Genomic DNA, 25,561 nt, shown 5'->3' on the forward strand with positions numbered 1-25,561 from the left:
TTCGCTTCTCATTTTCCAGTATAGAAGGTGTCAATGATAAGCTGCAAGAATTTACTGCTTGAGACAAACAATCCATCGAAAAGCTCCAATTCCCCCCTTTGCTCATACTCGTTTCTAATGAGCTCCTCTATACTGACACGACGAATCGAAACACCAACATTTAGGTGTACAACAAAATGTCCCGGTTTTTCGCACTCAACCACTAAACTTGGCCTTCGTATATGAAACCCGGACCTTGCAAACTCGTCGTTCACCTTAGTCACAACCTTTCTCTCCTGTAACTCCTTCAACGGCCTCTTCATTATACCAAATGACGAAGCTTTCGATGCCTTCCTAGGTCCACTGCTTCGAAAAAACTTAAATATCGATTCGTTTTTGGTGATTTCAACAACTTTGAACTTGCTATTTAGAACATCATCAATCTTCCTTTCAAATTCGTTGTATTGTTTGCTATAAAGTCTTGATCTTCTCTTCAACTCAGTTAAGGTGTCAACAACATTCTTTGCCTCTAATTTTCTCATCTTTTCCTGCTGTCTCTTATGGCGTATATCATCGGCTAACAAATTGATGATTTTTTGGAAACCATCCGCTGAGGTTGTGACACCATTTTCCTGTAAATCGTATAACATTTTAATCGTTTCAACTTTCAATTGCGGATAGCTATACTTGTGGGATTCATTGTTAATATTCATCTTCTTCTCGTGCCTGACGATTTCTAAATACCTTAGTTCGTCATTTGGTTCAATCTCGGCAACCAGCAGATCAACTAGATCTTCGAAATCACCATGCTGTACTTGCAAAATATAAGCGAGGAAGCGTTTCACCCTCATTATGACTCTCTCCATAACTAGTTGCTTTATATTGCCCTCTATCTCGACACCCTCCTCTAATCGTATGATGGTGTATCCATACTTGTCTACGGGTAGCTTTACGTCTTCTTTGATTTTCTCCAAATCGATATATGTTTTCAGCTCATCGATAGTCATCTTCAGTACATCATCTTCTTTGTGTATAATTTCATTGGTAAACTGATTCCATATACCTACTACTTCTCTGATGTCTTCATATTTTATTTTCACAAATCCTTCTATATTGTCATCAAGGATCTTTTTGTATGAATTAAGACCAGTATTACCAATGATATCCTTAATAAAACCAATAATGAAATTCCTCATCTCTTCCACGTAACCATTAAGACTCGAGAGATACGCCAATGATCCGTGAAACTTCCTGGAGCTTGCTATTTGATTTAATACAATTCTCACAATTTGCAAGTTTCTGCTTATATTTGTAACTGTCTCAACATCATCGCTAATAGCATTGATATTAATGGAAAAATTTTCCGGGGTCTCAAAAATTGGTAAAATATAGCATTGCATGAAGATACTGCCAAGTAGACTCATTATGTATAGCCCACTCAATCCGGTGTTCTCTTTAAGAGTCAGATACATGTCATGAAGTAAACATCTAATATATTGTGGAAGCTTATTCACTTTCCTCTTTAGTATTTTCATGATCTCCGTGGTGGTCGTACGTAAATGCTGCATGTTCTGAATGTATGCCCTTTCAATAACTTTAACTTGAAATGGATTATCTCCATTCTCAAGAATCCTGCGCTCATTGTCATTCAAAGTCAAACTTTGTATAATTAACGATGGATCATACTCAAAGGAAACTTCTTCGTCTGATGTTACAATAAAAATGATATCTTCGAGTATAGTCTTTGATAACCTTCTTTGCTGAATTAAGTTTGTGTACGCATGAATTAGAATTTCCCAATATGAATATTCAAATTCCAAATCCACACGATTCTTTATAATTTTTTTCAAACTTTCATCACCAAACCCTCTTAAATACTCTTTAAACGTGGAAACAACTAATTTCATGTAATAGTATTCCTCCCGATTTGGTTCCACACTGGTGTCTTTTTCCACTTCTCCGTAGTTAAAACACAGTAATATCCAATCCTCCAAATTCCCGTGCTTCAATTCCACCAAGTCTCCACTATTTTCAAAATAATTCAATATAGTCGACCAGTAACTAGAATCCGTTTGTAGTATACTAAAAAACTTCCCTAATAGTAAACTTAAGTCGTTTGAAGACTTTTCAATAACTGGAGGTGTTTTGATAAAATTCGCCTCATCGACATTATCCAAAGCATCGTTTCCCAAATCAACGTTTTTTTGGACTTTATTCATCATATTGCCTATATTGATGCCGTGTTTTTTCAATATTTCCATCTTAATTTTCAAATTATTGAACTTCTCAATTTCTTTTCTCACATTTGCCTTTTCGATTTGAATTTGCTCTTGTAATTTGATCAATTCGGCATTTTCGTCAAGTTCATGGTTGGATAACAGTGAGATATGTCTTTGCACGACCCTTAATGGTGGTACTTCGTTTTCCACTAATGAACGATACTGTAAATGGCCATGGACACCTTTGATTATTGCTTGTAAACGACAAATACAAGGTTCTGCTAGGTGTAATCTCGCTTTGATTTCTCTAATTTCACGTCTCACAATGACACCTCGAACTATGTTTTGTAGTAGGATGACGTTATTTCTTTCAGCATGGATGTCTTCGACAAGACAGTCGTAATCAACTTTACTCTCAATTCCCCTCAGCATACTCTGAATTCCAATTATTTCGTTTTGATAAACCATTAAAGATTTTCTTAGCTCGGTAACATGTTTTCTAACCAGCACACCTTTGATTCTTGCCACAAAGTGGGAAATATGATCCCTCTCCATCCATAATTCATCAATCAGTTTGTTTAACCTTATACGTGTTAGCATTCCTCGAATAGAACTCTGTAACTCGAGAACATTTATGTGATCAATACTAGGCCTTTCAACGGGTAATGTTGCAATTTTCTTTTTTGTTGGAGAATGCATCAATTTTGAAGCCTTCCGCTCAGAAGACTGTAAAATCGGTAGTTCGGCATGGTATTGTGCGTTTCGCTGTCGTTCGGCGCTCCTAATTCTAACATTACCTGGTTGAGGAAGTTGTGGAACAGTAGGAAGGTTGTACTTTTCAAATAAATCATCCTCAAAGGGAGCATCGAACGAAGTAGTGGATATAATTGAAGATGATAGCAGTTGCTTGGTTTTAGGAGATTTTGAAATGGATGTTTTGGTCATGCCTGATGTTGGCTGTGGGGGTGGTTTCCTTTGTTTGCTCTTCCTTGGAGGCTTGAAACCGCTTTTGATCATCAATCTCATTGTACTACCACGAATAACCGATTGAAGTTTAATGATCTTGTTCAGTTCGAGTAATAAATCTTTACGAAATTTCCACATCTTTTCTCTCACTAACGAGCCTCTGATTGCATTCTGCAGTTGCGATACTTCATCTGTATACTCCTTGATCATTGGAAGTTTTTCGACAAGTCTAGCATGAGCAACCCTATTTTTCAAAATAAGTCTCATGTTTGCTGATGACCCAAATGCCTTCATTTCCTTGTTATAATATGCCTCTCTCGCAATCAAACCTCTAATCATCGATTGAAATTGAACAACTTCATTCACATACAACCTCAAAGTCTCTTTAGTAACAAAAATATCAAACCTTAGTAGGAATCCACGTGCCAAAGATTGAAGGTTGATGACGTGCCTCCCATGCTCGATTTCAGGCTCACCATCTGTTGTAGAAAATTGCGAGCTCCTCAAGAATTCAAAATCGTCATTGTCTATCATATACCGGTACTTAGCCTGAATTTCAGATATTGAATCAAGAGATACACTTAAAGGTATTGAATTAAACAAGTTTCTAGCTTCACGGGTAAGTTGTTGCTCTTCCTCTGACGGCGGGAGGAAAGCGTTATTATCTTCCTCGTCTTGTTCAGTTGTTTCATCAGTTGTTTTTTCAAATGTACTATCAAATGTGTGCTCAGATGAAGCATCGGCACTAACAAGGTGAACACTTAAAAGTTCATTATTTATTCCTATTTCTTCCTCTGGACCTTCCGTCATTTCTTCCACTGGTGTTTCGCCTTTGGGTTCGTCGATTGGTGCTTCGGTTGGTGCTTCGGTTGGTGCTTCAACCGGCTTTTTAATCGGGTCTTCGACTTGAATAAGCTTTAGGTTTTTAATATCATCACCAACATTAACTCTAACAGCTTCTTCAAATCCTTCAATATATTTTCTCCCCAGAGGATATCTGCCAAATTTTTGTTTGATTTGATTCAAAAGGGAAACATCGAAATCATGTTCTTCCAGAACGCCGGCCTTTTCTTCAATCTTATCAACTGCAGGAGACCTACCCATCATCGCCATATAACAACACAGCGCATGTAAGCAGGCTATTACTTTAGGAATATTTTTCTTCTCGTATAGATCGTTCGTTTCAAATATAAACAAAGATGGAAGCTTCTCACGTCTGGTGAATTCTAAAAATGTGACTATGTTTTGAGTAAATTTAAACTGTGCAGTTCTCATTCTGTATCCATCATTATTCTCATAGATTCGTTTGGCATGATCAGGATCAAAATGCTGTGCCAATTTAGCAATAAGTACACCATTCGTCAAATAATCGGGAAATTCATGAATTTGATTATCTTGCAATCCTATATCCAGATTAAGCACACCTTCAATCCATTTTTTAATTTCGATCATTCTGCAAACAAATGCCAATAGCTTAGAATTGTTTCTATCTTCGTCAATCCATGATTGTAGCGTGCCACATGAGGTGTTAGTAACAGTACCATTTGCGCTGAATTTCCTTGATACCTTCCGATTATTAGATATAGCTCTTTTAGATGATGTACATCTCTTTTTAGGTAGTATGATAGGAGCAGAAGTACTATTCTCTTCATTCTTCTTTGGAGTAAGTTTGGCTTGAATTGTACTTAGTTTGTCTAAATTTTTTCGTGATGGTGAAGCCGACATTGCAGTATTGATCTTACCCATTCTGCCCATTTCACTGGTGGACATTTTATCTTCTGAAGTTTCCTTGTCCTGCTGTATTTTGTTATCTTGTTTGACAAAGATATTTCTACGTCCAAGCAATGGAGGTTTCATATCTGGTCTAGCAGGAAGACTGGCATTGTTCTCCTTTGCCTCCTGTTCCTTACGTAAAATCATCTTTTGGACATTGTTCAATGGCCGCTCAGACTTCTTAATTGGAGAACCAGGCGTTGCTGGTCGTGATGAAACTTCATTTTGTTTTGGTCTCAACCGTGGGTTAGGTAGAAACGCATCATCTTCTTCTGAATTGGCCATCTTTAACATCTCTGCAGCCCTTTTGATACGCGGGCTTGCGGATGCAGGTGGTGTGAATGACATGGCAACTGACGTTCAAACGATACACCACTTCAAACGCAATTTAACTTCCTGATCCGGTATGCAACTATCACAATAATAATTGCAGTGTTTACATTTTCATGAAGAAGAAAATAGAAAATCTGAGATAAAAATTCCAGAAAAATGCAGAAATTCCAGATTCGGCAAGTCCATGTTAAAAACTTCTCGAATGTTCTAATTACACAAATTGGATCGACTGAGCCTCCAAACTCTCGCCACTGACGTTCAAAGCTGAGCTTTGGAAGAAGACTTTATAAGGAGCAATTTTCCACCTTCCCAAGATCAAGGTCGCCACGTAGGTTCTTGACGTAAAATATAAATTCATTTTCACAAGCATTCAAACATAAACCAAAGCGCAAAAATGTCTAAGTCTGAATCCTATGAGTTCCAAGCTGAGATTTCTCAGTTGATGTCTCTTTTCATTAACACTGTTTACTCAAACAAGGAAATCTTCTTGAGAGAATTAATCTCCAACGCATCTGATTCTCTTGACAAGATCAGATACCAATCTCTTTCAGATGAAAAGGTTTTGGAATCCGAGCCAGAACTATTTATCAGAATCACTCCAAAGCCAGAAGAAAAGGTTTTAGAAATCAGAGATTCCGGTATTGGTATGACCAAGGCAGAACTGGTCAAGAACTTAGGTACTATTGCAAAGTCTGGTACTAAATCTTTTATGGAAGCTTTAACTGCAGGTGCTGATGTTTCTATGATCGGTCAATTCGGTGTTGGTTTCTACTCTGTTTTCTTAGTTGCAGACAAGGTTCAAGTTATCTCTAAATCTAATGACGATGAACAATACGTTTGGGAATCTAATGCTGGTGGTAAATTCACTGTTACTCTTGATGAAACCAACGAAAGAATTGGTAGAGGTACCATTGTCAGAATCTTCTTGAAGGAAGACCAATTAGAATATTTGGAAGAAAAGAGAATTAAGGAAGTTGTCAAGAAGCACTCCGAATTCGTTGCTTACCCAATCCAATTGGTTGTTACCAAGGAAGTCGAAAAGAAGGTTGAAGAAGAAAAGAAAGAAGAAGAGACTTCTGACGATAAAGAAGCAAAGTTGGAGGAAGTTAAAGATGAAGATGACAAGGCTGAAGAAAAGACTGTCAAGGAATTAGTCACTGAAACCGAAGAATTGAACAAGACTAAGCCATTGTGGACTAGAAACCCATCTGAAATCACCCAAGATGAATACAATGCATTCTACAAATCCATCTCTAACGATTGGGAAGATCCATTAGCAGTTAAGCACTTCTCTGTTGAAGGTCAATTAGAATTTAAGGCTATTCTTTTTGTTCCAAAGAGAGCGCCATTTGATTTATTCGAATCAAAGAAGAAGAAGTCCAACATCAAGTTGTACGTTAGAAGAGTTTTCATTACTGACGATGCTGAAGAGTTAATTCCAGAATGGTTATCTTTCGTTAGGGGTGTTGTTGACTCTGAAGACTTACCATTAAACTTATCCAGAGAAATGTTACAACAAAACAAGATCTTGAAGGTCATCAGAAAGAACATTGTTAAGAAGTGTATTGAAACTTTCAATGAAATTTCTGAAGACAAGGAACAATTTGATAAGTTCTACCAAGCTTTCTCTAAGAATATCAAGTTAGGTATTCACGAAGATGCTCAGAACAGGGGTGCTCTTGCTAAATTATTAAGATTCTACTCCACCAACTCCACTGAAGAAATGACTTCTTTGTCCGATTATGTCACAAGAATGCCAGAACAACAGAAGAACATCTACTTCATTACCGGTGAGTCCTTAAAGGCTGTTGAAAAGTCTCCATTCTTAGACGCACTAAAGGCTAAGGGCTTTGAAGTCTTGTTCTTAGTTGATCCAATCGACGAATATGCAATGACTCAATTAAAGGAATTTGAAGATAAGAAGTTAGTTGATATCACCAAGGACTTCGAATTAGAAGAAACCGAAGAAGAAAAGAAGAAGAGAGAAGAAGAAATCAAGGAATTCGAACCATTAACCAAGGCATTGAAGGATATCTTGGGTGATCAAGTTGAAAAGGTTGTTGTTTCTCACAAGTTGGTTGATTCTCCAGCTGCTATCAGAACTGCACAATTCGGTTGGTCTGCTAACATGGAAAGAATTATGAAGGCACAAGCTCTAAGAGACACTTCTATGTCTTCTTACATGTCTTCTAAGAAGATCTTTGAAATCTCCCCATCTTCTCCAATCATTAAGGCATTAAAGAACAAGGTTGAAGAAAACGGTCCAGATGACAGAGTTGTCAAGAACTTGACCACATTATTGTACGATACTGCATTACTAACCTCTGGTTTCTCCTTGGAAGAGCCAACTGCATTCTCCAAGAGAGTTAACTCCTTAATTGCATTAGGTTTGAACATCGAAGAGGAAGAAGAAGCAGCACCTGAAGCAGCAACCGAGACAAAGCCTGTGGCTGAAGAAGAAGCTGAATCTGCTATGGAAGAAGTTGATTAAGCGATTTAATGAATAGTTTATAAAATAATATTAATAATCTGCACAACGTCTTAATTTTTTTTGTATACAAAGCTTTTAATAATTACCCAATACATATGCGTATATAATAGGTAAATATAAATGAATCATAAATTTAGTAAGCTAAAGGGTATTATCAACCTCTTGTTCGTAAACTAGGATATATGCAGCTTTGCCATCATTTAACACCGAGTCACTTGTGCATTCACTGACATGAGAATCGCTGATTCTCCAATACGGTTTGTTTGAAGCACTGGATAATTTCTTTGAACCTTTAAATTTCCCTATTCTGTATTCTCCATTGACCTTGCAGAATGCAGGTTTATGTCTGTAGCACTCGTAGTGACCCGCAGAATGGGACCCTTGATGTCGAATCATGCTTTTCAATGTATATTTGACGTGTTCGACCTCGATTGCCTCTGGATATATAATGGAAGCGCCATTTCTCCACATTTGGGAATCCAGATAAACGGATCTTGATAGATGGATGGGTATTATGTATGGTTTTTTCGAGTACTTGATTTCTTTGACAACTTTACTACTGGATTTCAGAAACGGATAGGAGGTTATTATTGAGGTGTACACCGGATCCTCAATCAGATCGTCGTTAATCGATAGCGATCCTGAAGTCAGCTTTTCCTTTAGAAGCTGGTAGCATTTCTCTTGTTGACCATTTAAATTTAATCTATCCCTATTTAGAATAATTCGTTTGACTACACAGCCAAGACAAGAATAATCCTCGATGATATCGTTCCAACTTCCCCTCCACATCTTATTAAGGTCATTCTGATTGCCAACATTCAGTTCAACCATCAGCATTGGGTACTTTACTAAGTTTCCTCTACCACCACAATCTATGCACCTCAACGAGCTAGTAACGACACCAAAGAAGGGGAAGGTAGGAATACTGGACGTGAGTTGTGACCGTTTCAGGTCCTGGAAATATCGATCATATTCATCTTCGAGAGTTTGAATGATAAAGACGTACAATTCATGTGCATCATGCTGGTTTCTTCCAATCTTCCCCCTATGTATGGTTTCCAAGATTCTAAGCACTTCCCAAACATCCAGAGTTTTCTTGAAATATATGGGTTCTCGCAGCAGCGTCAGCATATGATATAGAGACGTATGTAATGGTAATGGGTAGATGGTGTATCCTGGTGGCATTTGGAAACTCAGCATCTCGGCTAGATACAAATAAAGTGTATCTAGCGAAGACAGTGACTGTAGTGTAGAATTGGCAAAACAGTCATTCCCGCTGTTTTTGAACCCACATGTGTACTTATCTGGCCTTTTAGAAGGTTTGTGAGAGACTGCAAGTAACGATGACGGGAAAAAAATATATGATGTCAATAACACACCAAAAGTTGTGATTATGAATCTCGGAGATTTGTAATTTCGGAGAACGTATTGGAACCATATGTCAGTCAGCGTTTTGTTTGAGTTGAGACCTAATGTACTATGGAGGATATGCATGGTTTCAAATAAGAAATGCACTAACTAGGTGGGGATTTCGACAGATCTGTCTAGTAATGCACAGAGAACGACAAAATACAGAAGGAAACAGGAGTGAAAAAAAAAATAATACAAGGGAAAAAAATTGACAATCTGACATTCAGTAACCGCTTCAATTTGTACCACCCACGTTTATACGCTTTTGGAGTCATACTGTCAGCTCGCATTCAAAGTGGGATAACTTGGAAGCAAAGCATATTGGTACATTTATGTGTAAGACCAAACAAAGATATAGATCTTAGCATAAGTATAACTGTATAAAATCAAAAACATAAACAAAAACGAAAACAAAGATCAAGATAAAGATAAAGATAAACGTTACAAAACATCAAACATAAATTACAACAGGTTGGGGCTCCTATCCTTCAAGTGCAAATGTCTGACACCTAAATTAAGCGATAACGACAACCAAGTCGCCCGCATCAACCATATCACCGTTACCATGGACGATTTTCAAAACTTTACCATCTTTGGTAGCATTCACTACCATTTCGGTCTTCATAGCCTCAATGACTACCAGCCCTTGGCCTTTCTTCACCTCGTCTCCAACATTAACCAAAGATTTCCAAAACCTACCTGAATATTCGGAATAGATCAGTTCTGCATTCTCAGGGAATTTTTCCTCAGTTTCCACTATCTTGGTTCCCGACTTGGCTAGATCTTCGTTCGCAACCTGAATGAGACGTTTAAACTCTTGTAATTTTTCACCATCTTGTTGCCTCTGGAATTCTTCAATAGAATCAGAATTCTCAGTAATCCAAGATAAATATTTAGTATGGTCAAAAACAGATTCAATGATATCCACTTCGAATCTACCGTGTTTAGAATCTTCGACCATAACCTCTAATTCTTCCTCGGTGACGGGATAGAAGGATACTTGATCAAACGGTGTCAACAACCATGGCTTACCGTTATTGTACTTTTTGGTATATTCACCTAAAGATAGCTTATCCCAAATTGGAATGGTTCTACCAACCAATTGATAACCACCTGGGGATTCCATTGTATAGATACACATATACATACCACCAATACCGACTGTACCATTTGGTGTGAAAGTTCTAGATGGATTGTATTTAGTACCAAGGAACCTTTGTCTCGGATCAAGTGGCACCGCACAAGGAGCACCTAGGAAGACATCACCTAAACCCAAAACTAAAAATCTTGCAGAATATAGCATATCTTTAACCTCTGATCTTTCAATTCCATTAATGTTGGCAATAAAATCAACGTTATTTGGTAACCATGGAGCGTCCGATCTGATAGTTTCTTGGTATCTTTTAACTGCATCTAGAGTTTGCCTGTCTTCAAAAGCCATTGGTAACCTAATGACTCTCGAGGGAACACTCCATTTGTTTGTAAATGCAACTTCTGCTTCATATGATAGTAAAGTTTTAACTAGCACCTTCTGGTGGATTTCGAAACCATCATATTCAATCAAAACAGACCTAACACCTTGTGACATTTCAATTATACCTATAGTTTTGTGAGATTCAACCATCTCTATCAATTTGTGGACACGATAAGAATAATTAAGATCCATAATATTCTCACCATATTCAACAAGTACGTATCTATCACCAGCTTGTCTATAGGTAATCTTTGGAGAATGGTCATTTGCCTGGTAAACTGCCAAAACAGGGTCTTCAGGTTCACTTAATGGTTTAGCAATCGCAATCGAATTATATTCACCACTTAGTGATTCAATGAGGGAGTTCTGTTGTTGCTTCAATTCTATTGCTTGATCAAAACTGATTGGAACAAAATTGATGGAATCTCCTGGTTTGACTTGACCGATTTTCCACATTTCAGCATCCGCTACAACAGCTTGGCAAACAAAACCACCAAGCGAAGGACCATCACATGTCAAAATAACTGGCTCATCACCAGTGAAATTGATGGCGCCTAATGAATAGACATAATCATGAGCATTGGATGGATGTAATCCACCTTCCCCACCATCATTTCTAGCCCATTTTGGTTTTGGGCCAATCAATCTGACACCAAATCTGTTTGAATTATAATGAACTTTCCAGGGATTGGAGAAGAAGTCTTTGATTGATTCGGCAGTGAAAAAATCAGGTGACCCATGAGGACCACATGTGACACCAACTGTCCATTCTTTAGTAGTAGATATTTGGGGGATAACTGAAGTTGGTGCAATTTGAGGCTTACTGATTGGCTCAGGTAATTTATTCGAAGATAAACCAGGTTGACTCAAAAATAGAACATCGCCCATCTTCAAGACTCTACCATTATAACCACCCAAATTGCCTAGTGCAAACGTGGATCTTGAACCCAAGTATTCGGTAACGTCAATTCCACCTCTAATAGACAAATAGGACCTACAGCCAATTGTTAATTTGCCAATGACTAATTTGTCGCCGCGTTTAATATTGATAGGTTCGTACATGTTAACTCTTTCATCATTCAGTGTAACTGGAACTTCACCACCCGTAATTGCAATAACAGTTTCATGATGGAATAGAATCGAAGGGCCATTCAAGGTGATTTCAATTGCAGGCGATTTGTAGTGGTTACCAACGATTCTATTAGCTAAACGGAATGAATAAGAATCCATTGGACCTGAAGGTGGAACACCAATTCTCCAATATCCAACTCTACCAGGATAATCTTGAACAGTGGTGTAAGCACCTGGTGATAAGATTTCGAACGCATTTGGTTTATAGTCAAATGTATCTAGAATTTTGGTATGCATCTTTGCATCTTCAAACATTTTCGAGTTTGCAATACTTCTCAAATAATCGATATTCGTAATACAACCATAAATGACGGTTTCATTTAAAGCTTTCCTCAATTTATTCAATGCATCAATTCTGTCTTTACCGTGAACGATGATCTTAGCCAAAGTTGGATCATATTCTGAAGATATAATGGTACCTGTTTTAACCCATGTATCAACTCTCGCAAATTCAGGGAACTTGACCTCAATCAATTGGCCTGGCGAAGGTTTGAAGTCTTTAACTGGATTCTCAGCATACAATCTAGCCTCCATTGAAGCACCTTCAACTGGAATTACTTGATTGAAATCAGGTGGCATATCAGCAGCAATAAATAACATCCATTCGACCAAATCTAAACCTGTGACCATTTCAGTAATCGGATGTTCAACTTGTAATCTTGTATTAACTTCCAAGAAATAGAATTCATCCCTTTTTTCATCATAAATAAATTCAACAGTACCTGCACATTTATAGTTCATTGAAGAAGCCAATTGTTCGGCTGCTTTTCTCATTTTCTTCCTTGTGATCTCAGGTAGATTAGGTGCTGGAGTTTCTTCAATAACCTTTTGATTTCTCCTTTGTAATGAACAATCTCTTTCACCAATTGCTATTGCATTACCATTACCATCACCAAATATTTGGATTTCAACATGTCTAGAATTCTCAACAAATCTTTCCAAGAAAACACCAGAATCTCCAAAATAAGATTTACCCTGATGTTGAACAGTTTCAAAGACCCTTTCAATGTCATCCTCGGAATCAACCTTCTGTAGACCAATACCACCACCACCGGCTGTTGATTTAATCATAATTGGATATTCCAATTTTTGGGCAATTTCCTTCGCTTCCAGTGAGTCATTTATCAAATTAGAGCCAGGAACTAATGGAACACCGGCATTCTTTGCAATTTCTCTAGCAGAATGTTTCAATCCTAATTTTCTAATAGTATCACCGGATGGCCCAACCCAAACTATACCTTCTTCTATTAATTTATCAGCAAAATCTGCATTCTCAGATAAGAAGCCATAACCTGGTATAACAGCTTCAGCTTTTGAAAGTTTGATAACTTTCAACATCTTCTCAATATTGATATAAGTTTCCGAAGCTGAAATACCATTCAATGGATAAGCTTCATCGGCAAGTAAAACATGATCCGAATATTTATCAGGATCAGAATAAACTGCAACAGAAATTATATTTAACTTCTTTAAAGTTTTAATAATACGGACTGCAATCTCACCTCTATTGGCAACCAAAACTTTTTTAAAAGGTTTCTTTGATTTCTCTAATCTCGAATTCAAATTCAAATGCTTTAAATAGTTTCTCCAACCACCAAAATGTGTGATTTCAATACTACCATTTTCTTTATAACCACATTCTTCACAGATAAAAGATTTGACCCATTCTCCAGATTCTAATTCCACTGATCCAATACCTAAAGGTTGCGGGACCATGGAAATAAAATCACCAAAATTTTCCAATGGAATGGAATAAACTTCAACTTCAATTTGAGAACCACCAACTTCATTAGAAGATGAGATTCTCCTTAAACCAGGTTTCATAATAGAATTTTTATTTGAATTTGGTAATGCATATAATTTATAATTTGAAGAGGTTTTAGTTGTTTCTAATTTGTATGCTTGAACCTTCTCCAATTGCCAATATAATGGTAAACCTTCCAAATGAGCACCAACGACTGCCAATTTAATACTAGAATTTAAATTTGGTTGAGGTAATGAATTATCAAGTAAATCTTCAACACCAGAAGTTTTATCTTTAATATTACCAATTGAACGATCATGTTTTGGATATTTAGCATTAAAATAATCTTTAGCAAGAGATAATAAGGCATAATCTTCAAAGGCTCTACCTAAAAGAGTAAATCCATTTGGTAGACCATCATTTCTAAATCCATTTGGTAAGGCCAAAGCTGCAAAATCAGCCAAATTACAAAAATTAGTCCAAGTACCTTGAATAGAATTCACTTTAATTGGTTCTTTAAGAACTTGTTCAATAGTTGGATTAAGAGGACAAGTTGGTATTAATAATGCATCTATATCTTTGATTAACAATTTGACCTTATTTAAGATCCCCCTTCTCTTATATTCATATTCAAAAGCTGTTGAAGCATCATAATTTGCACCATTTTCAATGATTTTTGTAACAATTGGATCTAAATCTTCCTTCTTTGGATTACTTTTATAGAAAGATTTAACAGCAGAATATCTTTCAGATACCCAAGGACCTTCATATAAACATTTAGCCAATTCTAATAAAGGGTTGAAATCAATTGGAACAATTTCAACATTCAATTTTTTAAAATTTTCAATTGCATCATTGAAAATTTTAGGATTTTCCTCATCATTAAACCAAAGACCATTGAAATCAATTGGTATAGCAATTTTGACTTTACCAGTAAATTTTCTCTTATAATTTTGAGGACCTTCTCTGGAATATTCACAATTTGTTAAATCTGGTTTTGCACAAATATTAAAAACCAATTGGGCGTCATTTAAATTCAAAGAAAAAATTGAAGGACAATCAAGTGATTTACAAGCTGGAACAACACCATTTGTTGAGAAAGCTCCAACAGTTGGTTTCAAACCAATGATATTATTCAATGCAGCAGGAACTCTACCAGAACCAGCAGTATCAGTACCCAATGCAATTGGAACTAAACCTCTAGCAACAACTGATGCTGAACCTGCTGAAGAACCTCCAGATACATGTTTATCAGAGAAAACACAAGGTGTTATACCATAGGGGGATCTAGTACCAACTAAACCAGTAGCAAATTGATCCAAGTTTGTCTTACCAATAATTATTGCACCTTGATCTCTCAATAAAGATACAATTGTAGAATCAGAAGTTGGCATATAAGAAAAAGATGGACAAGCTGCTGTTGTTGGGAACCCCAATGCATCAATATTATCTTTAACGGCAATTGGAACACCATATAATTTTAAGGATGGTTTATTCGATTTTGATTGTAAGATATTCCATTGATGATTTAAATTTTCTTCTGATATAATAGAAATCCAAGCAGGATCATTTGGAGTTGATTTGATATAATCAACCAAAGCCTTGAGGGTATTAAAGGATTCGTCTGGGGTTGTTTCTCTGTTGAACGAAACCCAGTCGGAGACAGACCAGCCAATAGTGTTCATCTGTATGGGGGGGAATAGGCAGGATGTTTTTGCAAGTATGTTAGTAGACAAGCACTTCTCAAAAAAAAAAAAAAAAAAAGAAAGAATCTGGAAACCAAGAAAAACAAAAAAAAAAACACTCGGGTTAGCTGTAGATACGTACTTTTGATTAATTGAAATTTATGTGTATATCAATGTGTTTTCAATGTGTGTTTCAATGTGTGTTTCAATGTGTGTTTCAATGTGTGTTTCAATGTGTGTTTCAATGTGTGTTTCAATTTGTATCTGTTTGTATGTTTATAGATGTGTGTGGGGATGTTTATATTTTCTCTTCAATTAAGCTGGAAAGCGCAAGGATGCGGCCAAACAAAAAACTACTTGATGTTGAAGAAGAAACACTAGAGGTAGTGTACAGACAAGAGAGAGGATATGTAATTAGAAAACAAAAGAAAACAACACAACAGCAAAGAGAAGAGTGGGAGAGGGAGGGAGGGAGAACATTGTCTTTATATAAAACACTTTGGTTGAAATATTGCCCCCTTTTTTTTGTCCCTCTCTTTCACCTACCTTACAAGAAACAAAGTGCCGTGTCCCAAATAGGAAGGCATGAAGCTGATAAGAGGATAAGACAAGGCAGTCGATTGTTGAGAAACTTGATAGGAAAGGCCCGAATGAGGAACTCAGACACTGAGAAGGCAATAAACGGTAATAATTTCTCCAAGTAGTTCGCGGGCCGAACTCTCACGAGGGATTGTCCGCATTGGCAATTATCACATAACATTTTCCTATTCTTAGATATGGATATTCTACATTAGTCTGCAACCCCCCCCCCCCTTCGTCCTCACCCACTGTAGACTTGCCCCCATTGAGAAGGGTTCGCCATTTCTCTATTACTCTTTTAGTAGATTCAAGGACTTCTACAGTATATAGACAAATGGATGGATGGCCAATGTAGACATTCTTGCACCATTTTGCATTGGCTACTTACGGCGCGACGGTCTGTACGGCAACGTCGATGAACTAGGAGACAATGACGGAAGGAAACGTGCATGGGACCGAAGAGAGTCAAATTGAAGGAAACGGCAGCGGGGAGAACCTTCAATGAGAGAGAGTATGTGTGTATTTGTACATGTCTACATGGAAACAATGGAGAGGGGAAGAGTATGCAAATCTCGGAGACGGGCCGCACTTTAGAGATGGTGAAATGGACAAAATAGACAAAATAGACAAAATAGAACCTCTTAGTTTGCAGATGCGGGATTTACCGTGAGACGTTGAAAATGGAAGGTGCAGTATCAGACAGAGTATTGCATAGTAGCAGCTGTGGAGAAGTGGATCAAAAACGAGGCCGAGCAAAACTTCCAATTCAAAGCATGGTCACGTGGCTATCTTTTGCCTGTGCACCCGTGCACCACTGCGTTCGCGTACCATGTGTCACGTGACACGTGACACTGTTTGTTGAGGTAATGTGTGCCGGCGGAAATTTGAGAGAAAACAGTGGAAAAAAGACAAAGACAAAAATAGAAATCACAAGTTTGAAATGGAAAGCCGAAAACTTCCAAGAGTTTCTAGAATGTGAAAAATTTCACCATTGGAATCCCATAGAATGCAATCGAAAAAAAAAAATTAAAAATTAAAAAGCTGAGATAATCCAAAAAAGCCAAAAAGTGCCGAAATGCAGATCGAGCCACCAAGGAGAAAAAAAAGGTTCTGGGGGGGGGATCGATCGGATGCAATATAGTGTAGTATAGTGGGGTTTGTCTATTTGGTATACTGTAGGAACACCTTTATGCCAGTACATTTCTACGGAATGGCACTGTGTATATAGTGGATAGTAGGCGGTGTATGGAAACATGTGTGTGTGTGTTTGTGTGTCTGTTTGTGTGTGTGTGTTTTTGTGTGTGTAGAAAATACGACAGTGTCTCTATGCGGGAATGAAAGTAAACAATTAATTCTAGAATAGACCACCCTTGTTGAACTGTATTCAACATGTTTCCGGCTATATAGTTGCACCCTTTCACACACTGATCGTCTTGTGACTTTTCTTTCTTGATTGCTTCTTCTTGTCTTTCTATTTGCGTCTTGTTTGTCTCGTTCTTCTTCTTCTTCTGTCTCTCGATATCGATTCGCCCCTGACTCTCTCTCTCTCTCTCTTTCCTCTGTTCCCTTGTTGTTCTCCAACAACTCACTTACTACAGGATCCACCATCCAAGGCTAACAAACAGAATTTGGTTTCCCCCATCTGAGACTCTCTTCTCTGAATCATAGCTGACTCTCCAATTAAAGCACTCACCTTTTTTTTTTCCTCCTCAACACATACTATTCTCGTCACAGACCCTCTCATTTCCCATCGTTTTCCAAATCATCAATCTTGTCGTCTACCATTAGTATCGCATCCCCTCTGTCAGGTATACTGTTACTTTTCTAATACTAAAAAAAAAAAACTATATCCGCCCTCTTTCCTACACACATCCTTTAAGTACGAATATAAGACTATTCTAAAAAGAAAGTCTCAAAGGATATCTCATCAAAAGACCCAACGCATCAGATCTTCTTCTTATTAAAGCATCAAGGCATTAGAGATTGACCACCCCAATACATTACATTACATTACCATCTCTCTTTATTTTACTACGAAAATCACGCTAATTGTTATTCCTTTTCTACTGAGACTAATATATCTAAGAAAAAAAAAACTTCATTTAAAAAAGATAAAGATAGGCACTTATAAAAAGACACAAACCTTATTGACTTATTGACAACAATGCTGAAAAGAAGCTTTATTGACACTCTTCCAATTCAACTAAAATCCATCATATTTGCAGACCAACAAGAAGATCATTCCCTACCATCTTCTTCTTCTTCTTCAGCTTCAACCTCCTTTTCTTCGATTCTGCCAGCTTCGGCACCTTCTTCATCGGCTACTTCCTCGGACCCGCCGTCTCCCTCCGTCTCCTCGGTCCCCCCTTCTCCCTCCATTTACTCATTCGACTCGTCTCTTATCAAGTCCACCCCGCTGGATGAAAAGGCATCGACGTTTCTAATTGCAAAGTTGCTTGAACAGAAGGGGATCATTTTCACTGAATTCAATAACATCCAGTTGAAGCTGTTTGACGTGGATTCCACTCTAAGCCATGAAGAATTCGATAGGCTGATGACAAAATTGGATGACAATGGTAGGCATCTACTATGTGAGAAAATCAAATTGATTTACGGCTTCAATAGCTTGACATCGTTTATCTTGAGGTTGATTAATATACTCAACTTCTCAACCTTCTTTTCGATATTCGACATTACCTCTAATATAAAACTATACGGATTCTACTCTCTAAGTTACAAAAATCCTGTTGAAATCCTTGTGAAACAGATAAGGAATGATCTGTTTATTGTCAAATCTTTCAAGGAATTCACTCTCCAGGAAATGAAGAGAGAGCATGATTTCCACTTGCCGTATAAGGAATTCAAGAGATTAAATCTAAACGACGGAAATTTGGTTGTTGTGAAAATCTTGTTTAAGAATGAACAAAAACCAATTGATTTATCCTTGATTAGACCATTGCTGCCAAAGATTCAAATGTTGCATTTATCGTTGGAGAATGAATCAAAATTGAAACCATTCAATGACTTGATTGACCAATTTGGTTCAAATTTGAAATACCTCAAGTTTGGAGTTAATAGGGGTACTTTCCAAAAAATACCGAACAAGAATAACATTGACATTCTGAAATTGGTCAATATCGACAACCTGGACTTTATCAATGGGTTGAAGGACTGTTCCTCACTTGATGTTTTCTTTGATAATTGGGAATTGAGGAAAAACTGTGACATTAAATTCCAGTCGAGTTTTATCATTGATTTCGAAATCAAACAAAAGATTGAAAATTTGAAAACTTTGAACATCTTCCACACCTATATCGACTCGAAAGATTTGAGCAAATTGAAATACTTCCCCAATTTAACCCATTCAAAAATCTCATACGTGATACTTGATAACAACGGTTTTGACATGAGTGAATGTTTGAATTTACAAGAACTGAAGATCCACTTTACGTATCAGAAAACACATGACGATTTGGTTGACTATAATGACAATTTCAAACCAGATAATATCCAATGGCCAACTAACTTGAAGAAGTTATCAATCACAATCCATAACATCAAGAATTTAATTCAAAACTTTTCCATTAGGTTGAATATTTTGAGAAAAATCTCGAAACCTTTACCTCCTTCAATTGTCGATCTATGTATTGACATTAGTTATGACACGGGTGGTTCGGGACCTGAACTTTATTCGATCTCGAGAGATGATATACTTAAAATTTCTTCTTTAATCAACCAGATTCTAACCAACAATTTGGAGAATCTGAAACTAAAGGGTATTTCCAGGTATAATTATAAGATCGGTAAGCCTTTAATTTTTTCTGCAATCAATTTCCCAACCTCATTGAAACTGCTTTCCTTGAATGACTTTATACTTGACTATAACTTTATCAATTTACCAAATTTGAAAAAGCTTTATTTTGAGCATTCACTTTTTGATTCAGATTTTAAGCTACCTTCAAGTGAAGAAATCCTAATTGAAAAGTGTACTTTCAAGGACTTGTCATTTATTCCATTGGACTCAACGAAAATCGAATTTAAAATGTGTACATTCAGAAAAGTACCTTCTTACAATGGGGATATTTCCAATGTTATCATCAATAACTGCCGGGTCATGGAACAACCAACCAATAATGTCTTTCAGTTTCAACAACACCTCCAGAGACAACGCAAGAAAGATAGGCCTCAGCAGCAGCAGCACCAACAACAACAACAGCACCAACAACAACAACAACAGCACCAACAACAACAACAACAACAGCACCAACAACAACAACAGCACCAACAACAACAACAACAACAACAACAACAACAACAACAACAACAACAACAACAACAACAACAACAACGCTCACATAATGCTTCACTTTCTGCTGCCTCCGCTCGTGAGTTTGACCAACCATTCTTAAACGGATTCATCAATGAATTCTCAAATCTCCCAAACTCTCAACCACATTCTCCCTTCCCGATGGCATTTGGTACTTCGAACTCGAATTCATTGCCATTCATGCAGAACGATATGATCAACCCATTAAACAAAGATTTGGAGTTTCAATTGGGAAATCTATCTTTAAACTCGACTCAGCAGCATCAACACGCAAATTCAATACCAATGACATCCCCTCCATTATCAGCATCCGAATCAATCTACAGTAACCATCATCCACTAGCCAACCCTCTGGATTCTCTCTACGATCCGCAGTTCTTTTTCAACAACCTACCAAATATTGGCTCCACATTGATGAATCCAATTCCTTCTAGCTTGGATGATGCTTTCCTCATGTCCCAATCCTCAAGTCTTTCTGGATCAACATCCTCGATACTTCCACAGGCACGCCCTTCAGGTAAATTCAACTATCCTGCAGTACCTAATGGTGCCATTCCTTTTAACTCGCAGTTTATGGATGAGGATGATATACATCAATACAGATGATCCAGGGTTATTTCCTATAAAGTACACACTATTTAGATATATATATATATATATATATTTTAAAATAAGTAAACAAGTAAATATGTTATCTATACAAAAAGGAGGTGGGAAAAGTAAGGTTTATTTTTCTGTCTTCTCCGCTCTCTCCCTTGTCACTCATAAGTGAATGTTCAATACATCATACCTTGAAAACTGTGAGTTGCAACTTGGGCATTTCCTCATCCGAGCTGCCAACCGGTCCTCCACACAATCCTTGCAAAAACAATGCCCGCAAGTCTTGAGTGCAACAGACTTGAAATTCTTGTTACATAGACTACACTTTGTCATTGATAACAAACCTTCTTGGATCTCGTTATCTGCTTCTGGAACAACACCTGCTTTGTAAGATTCAATCTGGGATTTGTAATGTAAAGACTTCTTTATCTCTCCGGACAACTGGGCGGTTGCTGACTGTAGTGATTTCTCCGAGTTTTGTAATTGTGCTTGTAATTTACTAATTTGCGAACGTAACAAGTTCTCGTTCTCCATATTCTTTTTGATTGTACTTTGAGAGCTAGCTAGAGTCGACTGCAGTTTGACAAGTTGTGAATTGTACATTTCCTCAATTTTCAGGAGTTTACTGAAAAGCTCCTTTTCGATGGATAATTTTTTGTTCAACTCTGCTTCGTTGTTCTTTAACATCTCAATCAATTCCTGTTGTTTATTGACATTTGCAGTAAGAACCTTGTTTTGCGATTGAAGCGAATCTTTCAGTCTCATTGCTTGGAAATACTTTTCATCTGCTTTAGTTTTTTCAATCGTTAACTTGTTGATGATTGAATCAAATTCGGAACCCTTCATCAATTTAGATATGCATATCTCTCTGGTCGACTTGAAGGCATCCTCTAATTGTTTCAATTCCTTCAATAGAAGTTTTGAATGTTCATCATTGCTCAATTCTTGGAGTTTTGTATTATTGAGTTCCTCCAGTTCGGTGATACGTTTCTGTAAGGTATCGGCTAGTCTTTGAAAGTTATCAATAAGTTCGTCCTTACCCTTTTCATTCTTCAGTATCTGTAGTTTGGCATTAAAAGAATCACGATCACTCCTTATTCTAATCAAGTCACTCTCCAATTTCGATATATATTGACTATTTGAACTTAGTTCTGCCTTGTACTTTTGTTCAATTTTATTTTTATTCTCGGTGAATTTGGACTCAAGTTCAAACAATTGCGTCTCGAGTTTCCTCTTAGTAATTGTCAGCTCCTCCAATCTACGAGATTCATTGGTGTGTTCTGTAAGTTTCTCGTTCGCATTGGATGTACTACTACTATCGTTGTTATTATGATTCTTGTCATCGACCTTGTATTCAACGCTGCTCCTCCTTTCAATCTCCAGAAGCTGATCTCCAAGCTTGGTAATTTCATCAATCTTAACATCCAGCTGTTTCTGTAGTTCTTCGTTGATCCCCCGAAGTTTCTCCAATTCAGCTACCGTCTCCACATCAACACTAGGGGCCGGCTGCTTGGCCTCGGCCTTCACCTCCAGGCTCTCAACTTTCACAGCAGGCTCCTCCTTCACCTCTCGGATACGCTCGACACTCTGCGCATGTTTCCTTTGGATAGAGCTGTCCAATTCTTCCAAGTTGCTGCTCAACACCTGTATCTCTCTACGCAACTCGTCATTTTCAGTAATAACGGCGCTCTTCTCCCTCTGTAACTGTGAGATGTCGTAATTATAGCCAGTATCCACAGTGGCACCAGAAGTGTTTGACGAAGAGATCGACGACAAAAGGCAAACGAGCTCGTTCCTTAAAGTGTCGAGTTTCTCCTTGTGTTCGACATTGAATGAGAGTAACCATTTATCATCGGACACAGATTCTTGCACTCGGACAAGCTGTTTCAAGTTCCCCAGGATCTGAAACCACCACTGTGTGAGGGTATCATTAATGGCAACAACGTCATGGATCTCCCCCCTAGTCTTGGCCAAGATTTCCTTAAGAATCTTCACCTTTAGTGACTGTACATGGTAAAGTCTATAAATGGCCTGTTTCTGGAAATATATGACATCATGCTGCGATAGAGGCCCGTCACTGGAAATGTCATCCAGAGGGTCCTGTGAGTGTGTTCCTAGTATATCTTTGATTGTGTGTTCTAGTTTTTGAAGTTTGCGTGATGCATGGTGGACGTTTGAGGGACGTTTCATTGTTTGTGGCTACAGAGTCGTCGTGGTAGAAAGGAAAGATCTTGCAGGAACCTTAATAAACAAAAAAAAAAAAGAGAGGGGCACGTGGAGTTTAGAATATCCAGCACTTCCAAGTTAACGAAAAAAAAACTACAAAAACCACATCAACACATTCAACAACATCATCATCATAGAATAACACTGTCAATGTATTTTATTGAGCCAGTCAATTTCCATGTTGAAATATTGATGATTCTCGAAACGGCCAAAAAAAAAAACGACGAAAATGAGAAAAAAAAAAGGAAAAACCTCTTTTTTTTTTTTTTTTTTTTTTTTTTTTTTTTTTTTTTTTTTTTTTTTTTTTTTTTTTTTTTTTTTTTTTCTCTTTTTTTTTCTTTTTCTTTTTCTTTTTTTTTTTCTTTTTTTAAAAAAATCGTAGTCAGAATATATCGACGCGTCGCTGGTCTGGAAATTGGAAAAAAAAAATTTGTCTACTCTTTATATTGAACCTTTTCTTTGTTTTCCCTTCTACTCCACTCTGTTGTAATGGCTTCAACGAGCGAATGAGAAATTGCTCACTAAGGGGGGAGGCGCGTTTCTTAGTACGTCCAATATCTCTACAAGAGATAGACAGCGCTCCAACAAAAAGCTCATCCTTTGTAAGAGTTTTGATGGAATTACTGTACCTTCTACTCTCTCTCTCTCTCTCTCTCTCTCTCTCTCTCTCTCTCTCTCTATCGACATAGTCCAAATAAGAGAAGAGAAAGTATTTTAACACAATGTTCAGATCCGTCTTTAGAAGTGTTGTTATTTCCAGACCAGTCAGAGTTGTCCCATTTTCTTTAAGAGCATACTCTCAACTCACCCCAGAGTCCATTCTAGCTAGATCGACCAGTGTCCTCAAGACGTTTGAACTAAAGACCCCTGAGGCGCCAATCACCATGGACACCCAGTTTGGTAAGGACCTCGGTATGGACTCGCTCGACTACAACGATGCACTAGTTGCTCTCGAGGAAGAATTTGACGTTGTCTTTGATGACAAGGTTGCCAACGAAATCAAGACTGTTGGAGAGGCTGTTGAGTACATCCAGAAGAACAGCATGCCAGAGGAAGACATCCTTGATAAGGAAATCCGTTGAGAAGATTGCATGTATTGCTTTTATGGCATCTATGTACTGAACTGCAGTGAACTGCAATGAACTGTATCTTCTCTTCCCCCCTCCTCCCATGTTTAACTGTTTATACGATTATTTATTAATTATTCTTCTACAATTATTACCATCACAAACGTGCTATATACGGGAATCCACTGCTACTCTCTTGCAAGGTGTGCACATTCCCATAAGGGTGTTGTCTAATAAAATTTGCCCTCGCTCCCTATTTGACATGTCACTGTAAGAGACCTTATAATACCCTTCTGACTCTCTGATTGTTAATCAACCGGCAAAGAACAAACCCCCTGTTCCATTTGGAGAACTAATGACTACTCCAGATATATCAGAATTGCATATCTGCTCCGAGAGTGATCCGGAGCATCCCAGTGAGGACCAAATCCTTAGCGACGACGAGGATGCCAAGGCGACCAGACGGTCGCATGAAGCTCGAGAGGCCCAACTAGCCGCTATAGAGAAACAATATGGCTTGACTGAGATTCCCGACAGCAACGTGGACGTTTTGCCTGCTGACGACGAGCTCACGGGCGATATCCCCGTGGACACTACATGGATTGAATTGATCCATTTGAAGATCCATTCTCTCGAAGATTTGCATTTGGAGAAGTTTGCCAATTTGGAGAGCTTGAATTTACGTTGCAATCTCATCACGTCCATCCATGGGTTAAAAGACATCCCCAATAAAGACTCGATGGAGGAGCTCGACTTCTACGATAACCGAATCAAACACATAAGTAAGTACATGAACGAGTTCTCTCATTTGCAGAATCTCGATTTGAGTTTCAACAATATACGGCACATGAGAAATCTAGATAAACTCACCAAATTGGAGAATTTATACTTGGTACAAAACAAAATCACCAAAATTGACGGAATCGCAAACTTGACATCCTTGACGAATTTGGAACTTGGTGGGAATCGAATCGAGCAAATCGAAGGGTTGGATACTCTGGTGAATTTACGACAACTATGGTTGGGCCAAAACAGAATCAAACGATTGCAAGGCTTATCGAAACTACAACAGTTACGTGTCTTGTCCATCCAAAGCAACTCAATTGACGCCGACTCTCTTGGAGAACTCCAAGAATGTCAGGCATTGGAAGAAGTTTACCTTGCCGATAACAACCTCTGCCATATAGACGCCATGCCTTATCTCCCCAATCTGACTACACTCGATGTCAGCGGTAACAAATTAGAGTCTCTCCCACAACATCTAGAGAAACTCTTCCCCCTTCTCACAGACCTATGGATGTCGAGGAACTCACTTGGCCCAACAGTGAACGCCCTCTCTCCGGCATTGAGTGGCCTCTCCCGACTCGAATGTATCTACTTGGAATCCAACCCTTGTGCACAAGATCCTCTTTATAGAAGAAAAGTTCAGTTGATTCTCCCGAAAATTGAGAAAATTGATGCCCTCTACACGAAAAGCGGGGTATGATGATTTCTAATTGTTATGAGAGTTGAAAGAGTTGCACTATATAAGTAGGACAGTTTCCTTTCGGGATTTTT

General features: G+C 37.8%; 8 protein-coding genes across 8 annotated transcripts; 4 read left to right on the forward strand and 4 right to left on the reverse strand.

The window, feature by feature from the left end:
- Positions 1-8: 8 nt before the first annotated feature.
- On the reverse strand, positions 9-5,285 carry C5L36_0B06410 (uncharacterized protein; the record flags this gene model as incomplete). The annotated part of the gene is made up of 1 exon (XM_029465014.1): positions 9-5,285. The coding sequence occupies one exon, from the start codon at positions 5,283-5,285 to the stop codon at positions 9-11; it is 5,277 nt and encodes a 1,758-aa protein (XP_029320873.1).
- A 379-nt stretch (positions 5,286-5,664) lies between these two features.
- On the forward strand, positions 5,665-7,761 carry C5L36_0B06420 (uncharacterized protein; the record flags this gene model as incomplete). Its single annotated transcript, XM_029465015.1, has 1 exon — positions 5,665-7,761. One exon carries the CDS (start codon positions 5,665-5,667, stop codon positions 7,759-7,761), a length of 2,097 nt encoding a protein of 698 aa, XP_029320874.1.
- A 141-nt stretch (positions 7,762-7,902) lies between these two features.
- On the reverse strand, positions 7,903-9,255 carry C5L36_0B06430 (uncharacterized protein; the record flags this gene model as incomplete). Its single annotated transcript, XM_029465016.1, has 1 exon — positions 7,903-9,255. One exon carries the CDS (start codon positions 9,253-9,255, stop codon positions 7,903-7,905), a length of 1,353 nt encoding a protein of 450 aa, XP_029320875.1.
- A 430-nt stretch (positions 9,256-9,685) lies between these two features.
- C5L36_0B06440 (uncharacterized protein) lies at positions 9,686-15,205 on the reverse strand (the record flags this gene model as incomplete). Its single annotated transcript, XM_029465017.1, has 1 exon — positions 9,686-15,205. One exon carries the CDS (start codon positions 15,203-15,205, stop codon positions 9,686-9,688), a length of 5,520 nt encoding a protein of 1,839 aa, XP_029320876.1.
- Positions 15,206-17,948: 2,743 nt separating this feature from the next.
- Positions 17,949-20,717, forward strand: C5L36_0B06450 (uncharacterized protein; the record flags this gene model as incomplete). Its single annotated transcript, XM_029465018.1, has 1 exon — positions 17,949-20,717. One exon carries the CDS (start codon positions 17,949-17,951, stop codon positions 20,715-20,717), a length of 2,769 nt encoding a protein of 922 aa, XP_029320877.1.
- Positions 20,718-20,873: 156 nt separating this feature from the next.
- On the reverse strand, positions 20,874-22,901 carry C5L36_0B06460 (uncharacterized protein; the record flags this gene model as incomplete). Its single annotated transcript, XM_029465019.1, has 1 exon — positions 20,874-22,901. The coding sequence occupies one exon, from the start codon at positions 22,899-22,901 to the stop codon at positions 20,874-20,876; it is 2,028 nt and encodes a 675-aa protein (XP_029320878.1).
- Positions 22,902-23,659: 758 nt separating this feature from the next.
- On the forward strand, positions 23,660-24,019 carry C5L36_0B06470 (uncharacterized protein; the record flags this gene model as incomplete). Its single annotated transcript, XM_029465020.1, has 1 exon — positions 23,660-24,019. The coding sequence occupies one exon, from the start codon at positions 23,660-23,662 to the stop codon at positions 24,017-24,019; it is 360 nt and encodes a 119-aa protein (XP_029320879.1).
- Positions 24,020-24,359: 340 nt separating this feature from the next.
- C5L36_0B06480 (uncharacterized protein) lies at positions 24,360-25,490 on the forward strand (the record flags this gene model as incomplete). Its single annotated transcript, XM_029465021.1, has 1 exon — positions 24,360-25,490. One exon carries the CDS (start codon positions 24,360-24,362, stop codon positions 25,488-25,490), a length of 1,131 nt encoding a protein of 376 aa, XP_029320880.1.
- Between the last annotated feature and the right edge of the window lie 71 nt (positions 25,491-25,561).

Source organism: Pichia kudriavzevii, chromosome 2 (genome assembly GCF_003054445.1).
Source record: "Pichia kudriavzevii chromosome 2, complete sequence".
Taxonomy (NCBI): domain Eukaryota; kingdom Fungi; phylum Ascomycota; class Pichiomycetes; order Pichiales; family Pichiaceae; genus Pichia; species Pichia kudriavzevii.